The sequence below is a fragment of the Sipha flava genome, unplaced genomic scaffold, assembly GCF_003268045.1.
Source record: "Sipha flava isolate LNK unplaced genomic scaffold, YSA_version1 100_pilon_pilon, whole genome shotgun sequence".
NCBI classification, from domain to species: domain Eukaryota; kingdom Metazoa; phylum Arthropoda; class Insecta; order Hemiptera; family Aphididae; genus Sipha; species Sipha flava.
This window is the reverse complement of record NW_020271714.1, coordinates 819,861-831,499: the sequence shown is the minus strand read 5'-3', so window position 1 is coordinate 831,499 and position 11,639 is coordinate 819,861. Positions and strand designations below refer to the sequence as shown.

General features: G+C 26.6%; 2 protein-coding genes across 2 annotated transcripts in view; one reads left to right on the top strand and one right to left on the bottom strand.

Moving 5' to 3' along the window:
- Positions 1-1,001, top strand: part of LOC112679658 (glucose dehydrogenase [FAD, quinone]-like) — an 8,383-nt gene extending 7,382 nt beyond the window's left edge. The window contains exon 3 of the mRNA XM_025549551.1: positions 992-1,001. Within this exon, the coding sequence (XP_025405336.1) occupies positions 992-1,001 (10 nt within the window). The remainder of the gene's footprint in view (positions 1-991) is intronic.
- A 1,373-nt stretch (positions 1,002-2,374) lies between these two features.
- LOC112679648 lies at positions 2,375-3,174 on the bottom strand. Its single transcript, XM_025549541.1, has 2 exons — positions 2,580-3,174; positions 2,375-2,428 (listed from the first exon to the last, which is right to left on the bottom strand). The coding sequence occupies exons 1-2, from the start codon at positions 3,105-3,107 to the stop codon at positions 2,375-2,377; spliced, it is 582 nt and encodes a 193-aa protein (XP_025405326.1). The 5' UTR covers positions 3,108-3,174.
- Between the last annotated feature and the right edge of the window lie 8,465 nt (positions 3,175-11,639).

Sequence of the window (11,639 nt, the reverse complement as noted above, 5' to 3'; positions counted from 1 at the left end):
CTGAAATTATATTTGATTTTCAATTTAGTAGACTAAAAATGGAGTTATAAAATAACAATGTTGCCAGCAAGGTAACAAGTTCAAACTACTACTACGATCGGTTTTTTCTCTGATATAGGTAGACAATCTAGACTCTTGAGAGAGTGACTACCACTCCTTTTAAACATAATGTTCTGATATCAGCACCCAAACTAAGTTAAAAATTTAATACTAGTCATTAGCCATTAGATAAAAAGATAAATGTTACAAGTGGTCTTAAAGTTATTGAACATTGTAATACGTTTTTTCGCCATATTATTACTTTTTGTTTCTTTATTTATTTATTATTGGTTTTTATGGGCGATGCCCTTGGTAAAATACAATGTGTGTGAATTCAACATAGATTAATATGAATATAAATTAAAATTGATATATAAATTAAAATATGATACGTATGAATATATGAACTTAATATATATATAACTGATTATTCGTTTAATACCAGCAACTATAATTTGATATAACTAGTGTTTGGGACTTGTTTAATTTGCATATTGTTTAATAATAATAGCAGAATAGTCTAAGTAAGATATAAATTTGTTTTAAGTCAAAACAGATTGATATACAAAAATTTTAGTTACATATTTCACCGTTTTTTGAGCAATACTCATATTTGATAAATGGTGACAAATTAATTGTTATTTATAGGATATCTACGCAGTTTTCGTTTAATGTAAGTAAATTTATTTTAGAGGTTAACACTTTTTTTTTTTACATCCACGTATCGGTCAATATACGTAGTCGATTAAAACAAGTCAGGACTGGGCAACAAGAGAAATACCTGTTAGTCCGCATAACTCGGTTTATAAATTAAGATGAGATAATTATATTATTAACTGGATTTGGAAACTACAGAAATACCTAATTGTTCCTGGGTTTACTATTAGTTATCGTAAATTATTACTAAAATGTAAAAGAAAAATAAGTATACAGATTGTTTTTTTCATTATAGGAGAAGATGAAGGGAATGAAATCGAGCATACATAGTAATATAATGTTTATAGTGTTATTGTTGTCCAAAAATATTAATTAAAAAAAATTGTCTACATTTAAATGAATAAATCAAATTTTTTAATTATCATCAAAAAAATATTCATTTGCATATTTTTGTGTATATTTCGGTTATTTAAAGTACATATTTCCTACAATTTGTAAAATTAAACAGTAGATATAACAAATAATTTAATATAGGATTTATAATTAAATACTTTTCTGTTGATATAGAAATTTTTCTCTGTTTTATCACATTTAAAATAATAAAGAAATATAAATGTATTTTGGTCACTTGTACTTAAATGAGCTAAACAAGAAATTGCATACATTTTGTGATTCGTTGACCGGTCACCATCTTCCCCCTACGTTTCGAAATTTCTAAAGTTTATATTTAAGAAGTTTATAAGTATAAAAATCTAATATTAACTTTGCAACAACATATATTTAAAGTTATGTAAGTGTGCAATACATTGTATTGTAGTAATTCTTATATGAATCCATATACATTAAAAAAATGTATATTACAATAATTCTACATTTTAAAAATGATTTTCAATTTTTAATAATTTTTAAAATTCAAAAAACTAAATAATCATAAACAATATAGCAGTCAGGTTATCGAACATAAATATGCCATGTTTCAAGAAACAAGTCAAAATTTGTCACACCGATGATTACTTTTTAATTTATATCAAGGAATTTAAAATAATGTAATAGTTTTTTCAATAGACAATATTTAAAAATAATATTTAATTACTGTACAAATGTATTCTGTATGCTGATGATCTAGTATACCTAAGGTGACCATATATTTTTTTAATCAAAATGAGACAAAAAAAATAAATATCTTTATAATTTTCATTACAAACAATTTTTATTTTTTATTTAATAAATATTAACAATAATTATTAATAAGTAACTCATTTTATAAAATGAGTATATGTAAAACAGTCATAATTATTATTCTCATAGAATTTATAGTACCAAAAAACAGGTTAATAGATTCAGATTATTCTGTGGTACATTTTATATACTAATATACTGAACAAAATAACTAAAACGTAATACTTTACTGGAAAATTGTTTAAAATAATAGCACACGTTGTATTAAAATTAAATATTTTAAAACAAAATTAATAACAGAGCAAAACTAATAATTTTAATCTAACAAATCGTGACTCCTTTCATTTTAATTTTGTTTGATGGCCCCTTCCAAATTGTAATCAAAATATTAGATTTTACACTTAAATTTATTATACATATAATATACCTATATGTATATTTATGTTTAAATTGTACAACAAAAATTCACATATCGTTTTTTTATTATTTTGGCGACTTCTTATTGGGAGCACACGAGTTGCGTCCCGTAGAAAAAGTATACACGAATTGCGTTCTAAAAAATTTAAGTAATTTAATTAAGAGTTCTTAAACAACTAACAACAACAAATAAATAATAATAATAATGTTAATTCAAACGTGCCATCAATATACACTGTTATAATTTTAATTAAAAATTCTAAATTTGAATTACATGTAAATATTACTATAACATCAATAGAATCATTTATAAACAAAAATGGTTCATTTTCGTTTGTAATACAGTCAATAGCATTTAAGGCTGAATGGACAGTTAAAATATTCGTTGCCAATTTTGGTAATTGTTCACTTCGAGCTCGATATAAATTATAATTCATATAGCGAATATCTGTAATTGTTAATGTACTTTTTACACTGATATCAATACATTCTTTTAAATGTCGATGCATTAGTTTAGCTGGTTTTTCAAATAATTCTTGTGTACCTTTTCGTTTAAGCGAATTACTTACAATTTGTCGATTTATAACTCCTTCAAATAGTGCATCGTGGTCGTGGTGAGTATCACACACGTTAAGTAAAATATCATCATTATCGTTAATTTTTAAATATGCTGTACACGTTTTAATGGTACATTTCCTACGTTGAATATTATTAGCCAAACATTTATAAAAACAGAACTTATATTTGTCAATTATTTTCAAATGTTTTTGTTTTTCACTAATAATATTTTGCACTTCTATCTTAAAACTAAACATTTATCACAGCTCACGTAGGTATACGAAACACCACGGAGAACCCCTGAAACGAAATAAAACTCTACTACCTAACAAATACTGTGTCTTCGATTTTAAAGGTAACAGGAAATGTTTCGAGCGCATGACCTTGAATTTGATTCGGGTTTTTTTTATAGGGTATTGGACATATAAATACATATGTTTTTAATAAATTATAATTTTTTACTTTTTTTATCTGCGAATGCGCAGTAAAATAAAAATTTCTTAAATAAGATTCACCATTTTTGACACTGGATTTGGATTGCTCTATTTTATTTTTTTTGAGCAACTTTGATCTTTACAGTTTTTTGATATGTTCAAAATTGACATTTTTAAGACAGTCTAAAGTTTTAAATTAGGTAATTCGTATTTATCGCATATATCAATTTATTTTCCAATAAGATGGGGCTCCCGCTCATAGTGAAATTATTGTTCGAGAATATTTTAACCAAACTTTTGGCAATAAATGGATGGGTACATTGATCCACTAGATCACCTGATATAACACCGTTGGATTATTTTTAATGGGGACATTTAAAAACAGTAATTTATGCAAATCCATCTATTCATCTTGAAGATTTAAAAAAATAAAATAATCATCGCGTGTAATGAACTCACCGAAGATCAAATAATAACAGCTACACAAAGAGAACTACTTAGACGAATGGAAGCATGCGTTGAAAATAATGACAATAATTTTGAACAGTTTATTGAATAATAAATTATTATTATTATTATTATTATTATTATCTAATGATATTTGTTTATAAATTTAATGTTATAATAAATACACCTTATAGTTTTAATAAAAATAAATTGTTATAATAGTATCTGTAAATGCTTGATTAAGATACGTAGAGCATTGAAATATGCGATAAATACGAATTACGTAATTTAAAACTTTCAACCGTCTTAAAAATTTCAATTTTGAACATATCAAAAAACTGTAAAGATCAAAGTTACTCAAAAAAAATAGAGAAAACCAAATCCAGTGTCAAAAATAGTGGTTCTAATTTAAGAAATTTTTATTTTACTGCGCATGAGCAGGTAAAAAAAAAAAGGTAAAAATTAGGATTTATCAAAAACATATGTATTTATATGTCTTGTACCTAGTAAAAAAAAACCCCGAATCAAATTCAAGATCATGCGTTCCAAATATTTCCTGTTGCCTTTAAAATTGAACACACGGTATATAGTGGGATACAATTTGTATATACCTTTTTTATAGGACGCAACTAAGGTACCCCGCTCTTATTATTATTCGTAATCCTCTAGGGGGGTCGCAACCTTCAGGTTGAAAACCATTGTTGTAAAATATGGGCAAATGTAAACACCACCAGAATATTGGTTAAGGTAATAAAAGGTTTAATGTAAATTCCGCCAGTTTTTTTGTGTTTTGCCTGTGAATTCTTTCATAGTCATCTAAGAAATTAATTTGATAAAAGTCAACCGAATGTTCATATTTTTAGTGAAGTTCTTATCGAATTTCAAACCCAACTTATGTAAAACTAAATATCATATCTCAAGTAAATAAGCTAAAAAATGTATTTGAAATAAAAAAAAATTACAGTGTTACAGGGTGCTATAAATAGGTACACTAATTAAGTAATACAAGACTTAAAATATTTACAAATTTTATCACATAATTTTAGTTTACATACATGACATAACTTATACATATACTTTTGGATTCTTAAGTATAACGATTATTTATTATGATTTTTTTACTATGATTTAAATATTTTATGTGAACGATATCATATTATATTATATTATATTTTTTTTTAAATAATATATCATATTAATTTTATACTACTACTTGTTTTTCTTCACTGCCGGAGTTTACCTGAACTCAATTTTACCTGATTTTTTCAGTGGCGTAGTATACACGCGCCTGTAAAATATAGTTTCCAATTCTTGACTGTGACTCTCGATATAATTAGGTTTTAAATAAAATTTCGATTGTTTCCTTTATTTATAAATAAATAGAAACTAATCATTTGTCTTCTTCCTCCTAATTTTATTATAACAAACTTCAAGGTTAGGCATAAACGAGATAAGGCAACTAATTTAATTAATATAATAAATTTAAATATTACTATATAATTTATAATTTATGTTAAATATTGGGCGGTGGTCATTTGGGTGAAGGTAATAATTTTGACCAAAAAAATAATAGTCCGTTTGGGGAGTGAAATTAATTTTACCTGTGCGAGGTAAAAATCTAATGACAGATACGAATGATATTATTGCTAATAAAAAATAAAGAGTTTATACAAGAAACATGTTATAAATATAAAAGAGGGGGTATTAACCAATTAGAATACACAATATGTTTAGGTTTAAAATATCAGGCCAATAGATTGCTTTAAAAACTACTAATAATTATATTATCTGTAATTTTATTTTATTATTTTAATTTTTTGACTGTAGATTATTTCCTACTTATAAATAATAATGTTATTAATATCCATATCAATATTTTTTTTAAATAGAACTTATAATTAATTATTTATATTTTATATGATTTCCTTGAATTAATTGTTGAATGTATATTATGAGCATTTTCATACAAAGCCAATATTGATTAATAGATTACTTTAAAATATAGGTACTAATTATATTATATGGAATTGTATTTATAATTTTTTTCTGACTGTAGATTACTTATTACTTATATGTATAATATATAATAATATTATCAATATTCATATCAATATTTTTTTTAAATATAACTTATTGTTAATTATATATATTTTATATAATATTTTTTAATTAATTGTTCTATGCATATTATAACCATTTTTATACCATCCAAACGGTATTTTTAGTTAAATAATCTTCGTCCAAACGGTATATATCTATTCGCCTAAACAGAATATATTTTGAGTCGATTCGCCCAAATGGTATACGCCCTAAATATTAGTTAACATTGTTTCTAGAACACCTAGTGACATCAACTAAATTTCAAAACCAAAATTTTTAACTGTTTTGTTGCGTATAGTTATTTTTAACAAACAGTTAATCGTTTTAGTAAACTTTTTGAAGTAATGTTAAAGGGGACGCTTTATAAGGGCTGTGAAAGGTAGGGAGACTAAGTTTCCTTGCGTCCCCCTTAACTCTAAGCCCTGCATATAAATAGGTATATGCTTTACAATAGTGTTATATTATATCATATTATAATTTGAAATTTTTAACTAGATTAGTATGTCCCGCACTACCACATTTTTAATATTGTCTTAAGGTTACCAGGTATATTTTCTGACGCAAGCCCTTTGATTAAGGGATTGGTGTGGTTTTGAACATCCAAGTTGAATCTTCTATTGTAAAAAGTTCTGGCTACATCATGATCTCGTTCGATACGTAAAATGGTTCTCTAGTGTTAGTACGGAGGACTTTAGATTGGAATCGCTGAATACAGTTTAAGTTTGAGATTTTTGCAGAACCCCATAATTAGATTCCGTACGTTCACATTGACTTGAGATTGAATTTGTACTTGTATTAATAGCTTGGTTGGTAACTTTATGTAGCTGGAGATTAGGAAAGAGCAGAGAAGACGAAATCGATCGTTTAAGGATAAAAATTTGTTATAAAAATGAGGAGACGGGCGCGCTTAAAATAGCCGACAATAAAACAGCCGAACCATAATATAGCCGAAAAATATTTTAATCGAAAAATAATTTAGCCGATAAATGTAACAACCGACAATATTTTAATCGACAAATATTACAGCCGACTATATTTTAGCCGACAAATATATAATAAGAACTGATTTGAATAACTGGTTTTTAACTTGGAGGTAAACTTGGACAAGAGAAGATGATGACCACGGTTCTAGATAGAACTACTATCTTTAACCGTTGGTATAAATATATATTTACTGTGATACTGTGGTAACGATACTTCCGTATTACAAGGCTACAAAATTGATGAAAAAAATTACTGCCGTTGCAATTAAGTAATTCAAAGTGTGATACTAGAGTTCGCCGCACCAATACACCATTCGCCCGGGATCTGGTTTTTATACAAATTGTAATGGATATTGTCAGTGCGACATCAGAGAACGAGGGGAATGAAAATAATAATAATTTTACCTAAAATTTACTTGGTTAGGCTGCCACTCGGAACGCCTTGTATCTATAGAAATAGGAAATCTAATATCCTATTAAATTGGGCGGCAGCCTCTCTGACGACGGCGACGACGACTACGACACAAAAAGAAGAAAATAGAGTTTAATTAATGGAGTGAGAGGTGTCTGTGGTGCGATCGATATGGTGCAATAATCACAGAGCTCACACAAATTGGACAAATACTTACAACTAACTTCAATTACTTGAAGACTAGAAGACGATGGTTCGGCGACCTGAACGGCCTGACCACACTGGGTGCTGGCGGTCTATCGCTTCTATGAAAATAACAACAATCACTGTTGACAATGAATGGAACAAAATACATACAAAATAATTTTTCCGCCCTTCTCCCTTACAAAAAAAATATATATATATATAAATAAATTCAGTTAAGCAATAAAAAAATTTGTTTTTATCAGTTGTTTTGCGATATTATACATTATATTAGATAATTTTATAGTAATACCATTGATTTTATAATATATATATTGTATATTATAAAATCATTGGTAATACATATCCTAATGTTAACCTAATTTTTTTTTCAGTGAATAATCCTTTCTTAAAATATATATATATATATATTAAATATAGGAAACAGAATTTATACTTATTATATGCATAATGATTAACAATACATGAATTTTATTAGATTAAATATATTATATTTATTATTAATTATATATAATAAAATAATCGATAGCTTATAACTTTTTTCTTGACTTTTGAAAAAAAAAATGTTCAATAATATCATTAAAATCAATAGTTTTCGTTAAATCAGCTTCAATGTTGAGGGTTGTTAATTAAGACGATTTTCTCTCGTTGTTGATCTTAAATAAGTTTTAACCTTTTTTAATGTAGAAAATGATTTTTCCGTTGAACAGTTACTTGAAGGTGTACATATATAATAGCATCCTTAGAGAAATATCAATATAAGGATATACTTCAACTATTCTCTTTTATAAATGCTAACATACCTACATTGAACACTTTTAGGTACAATTTTACTCCTTTTGTAAACTTTTTAAACATGCCCTAAAGTGAATACCGCGTTCTGTGTACCCGAGTCTTTATGTAAACATTGAACGAAAATATAATATCTTATCGAATAATAAGTGTAATATACCTATTTTGCTATTTCACTATTATCTAAGTGACTAGGTATAGTATAATTTTTTTTTAATTTCTTATGAGATGGTTAACAATATTTTTTAAAATACTAAATAATACTGAAAAAGGTGTGAAAATTAAAAAAATCATAAACACATCAATAATAAAAGTTAGAATATTTTGCCGCTCCCAAAAATTTGCCACCCGGGGAATTTGCCCCTTTCGCCCCCTTCCTTAAATGCGCCATTGTGTGACGGTGATGGTAACAATGAATATTCTTGTGTAGGCGGCACGTTAGGGTCTTTAATAAGACATTTAGAAAGTGTTCATGGTATTAAACCACCACAAGAATTCATAGAAAAGAGGTAATTAATAAATTATATTTTTAATTATTTATGCTAATAAATGTTAATTTTCTTAAATACTTGATGTCCTAAATATTGACCTCAATGTATGCAAATATAAAATAATCAAATTCCGCTCAGATATTATATAATATATATATGCATATTATGCAATATAGTAATATTGTTTAGGCCTGATAAAACCACACCAAATCGCGCTATCGCCGTATGACAATTTATTAATAAACCATTTTCATGGTCAACGACAAGATACTTCGATATTTTTAAGGATACTAGATACAAGATACAGGTAGCGGAGATACATATAAGGTACAAGATACTTTATACACTTATTAATATTTATTTATTCATTAGCATTAGATAGAATAAAAAATAATATAAATATATTTATAAATTACAATGTTTATTTATTAACTATTACATATTTAAATTTAAAAAAAATGATATGTAGTATTATAGTAATAGTTTTTTTATATGTTATATCCCATGTTTTAAAATAAATTCCTGGTTACCTTTTAAAGAGACTAATTACAATTAGTAATTACTAATTTTTTTTATATAATTAAAAATAATTATATATATAATTAATAAATAATATAATTAATAGTAAATAATTTCAATTTTCAATTCACATTTATTATTTCATTAAAATTTGATATTGTATAGAATGTTCCGTACAAGGATTTTGGAATATTAACAATTACATTATTATCCATGTTTTTAGTAATAGATACTTAAAATCGGACGATACTATGCAAACACCGCATAGACAGAAAATATGAACCGATCACCGCACAATCACAGTCTAAAATAAATGTTTAGCGCGATAAAATTAAGAAAACGTTCTGCTGATAAACTGGATTTATGTAACTTACTGATTACAAAATTTGCTCATAATAAAGATTATATTTAATTTTATTATTAGCAAATATTGTTTATATTGTTCATTTATCAAGTCAATGCCTTCGACGTGAAAAACTTTAATCTAAATCAAGCATGTCAAACTCGAAGTATAAGGTGGGCCAAATATATTAATTAGTTTACTACGTAGGCCACACATCAACATTTAACGAAAATAAGTATATTTTTTACATTTTTTACATTTTATTCTTTACGGACACAACAGGTATAAATACATATGAAAAACTTTAAAAAAAAATGAACATTCAAAAAATTCATATTAATAATATATGAGATATCTATTATTTAAATTAAAAAAAGAAAACATATTAATAATTCTTTTTGGACGATATTTGGCATCTCTTTTCCTCCACCAACTTCTCAATTTCGGGAGAAACATTATTGGATGAAGCCACTTTTAAAACTGAATTTAGATGTATGTCAGTTAATCTGGATCTAACGGGTGATTTATTGCTATTCATCAATGAGAATAGTTGCTCACATAAATAAGTACCTACTACTAAACATAGACTTAATTTTACACGCAAATCTATGAGTTTCTACGTAACTTACAGGCAAAAAATTGTAAAAATCCGGTACACCAACCTCATTGAATTTACGTTTTAAATTTGAATCATTTTGAAACTCAATCAGTTCCATTTGTATATGTGCTGGAACTTTTACTGCGTCTATTGAAAAAGGAGACGTGAACAATTTAAAATCGTTTTCTAAATATTTGAAATCTTGAAATCTATTTCCGAATTCAGTCTTCAAACATATAATTTGTTCTGAATATTTTTTGTAAAAAATTGATTCATAATAACTTGTTTCGTACGTCATATATGTTGGGAAATGCGTTAATTTTTCATTCTGTAACTGTGTTTCCCATAAATCTAATTTACATTTGAAAGCCTTAATATGGTCATTAATAGCTGTTATAATTTGATCTTTTCCTTGTAATTTTAAATTTAAATTTGACAAGTACTTCGTTATATCGACCTTAAAAGATAGGTTTTGTAACCACATTGGATCCGACAAAGTGCTGACATCTTGTTCTTTAGACTCTAAAAATATTTGTATTGCATCTTTTAACTTCCAGAATCGTTCTAATATAGTGGAGCATGATAACCAACGTACTTCTGTAAAGTATGGTTAACCTGAATACTCGCTTTCTAAATCGTTTAAAAAAATCGAAAATTGTCTTTAGTTTAAACCATGAGATCTTATAAAATTGACCATTTGTTTTACCGGTTTCATTACATGTACCATATTAATAACTTTTGCGCATAACATCTCTTGATGTATAATACAATGTGTTTTATGAAATGTATGCTCAAAATTTTCATTCGCTTTTTTTCGTAACCTTTCAATGAAACCTTTATTTTTTCCTGTCATAGAAGGAGCTCCATCTGTAGCCAACGACGATAACTTTACCAAAGGCAAATCATATTTTTTTAAGAGTTCACAAACAGAAACGAATACATCCTCTCCTGTAGTAGTACTATACATAGGTTTAATTTCCAATAACTCTTCATAAATATTTAATTCCGTATCGCAAGCTCGAAAGAACACAGCTAACTGAGCTGTGCCACCAATATCGGTATTTCATCACAGGCAATTGAAAAATACTCGAAACTAGGTATTTTAATTTTTATCTGATCTCTCAAATTGCATGCTAGTTCAGTTATTCTTTCAGCAACCGTATTTCATGTTAATGAAATGTTTTGAAAAGCTTTTAAATACCCGGGACAAATGATTTCAGCCGTTTTAATCAAACACGTTTTTATAAAATCACCTTCGGTGAATGGTTTAGAATGTTTGGCAATTAACTCTGACAACACATAACTAACCTTTACTGCAGCTTCATTTTCTTGAGGTATTTTAGTGAACATTAATTGTTGGTGTTTATATCCTGATTTAAATTCTTTCAGTTTTTCTTGTCTTAATAACCGTTCATAGTGGTCGTATTTCGACTTATGTTGTTCGTAATGTCGCTTAATATTGTACA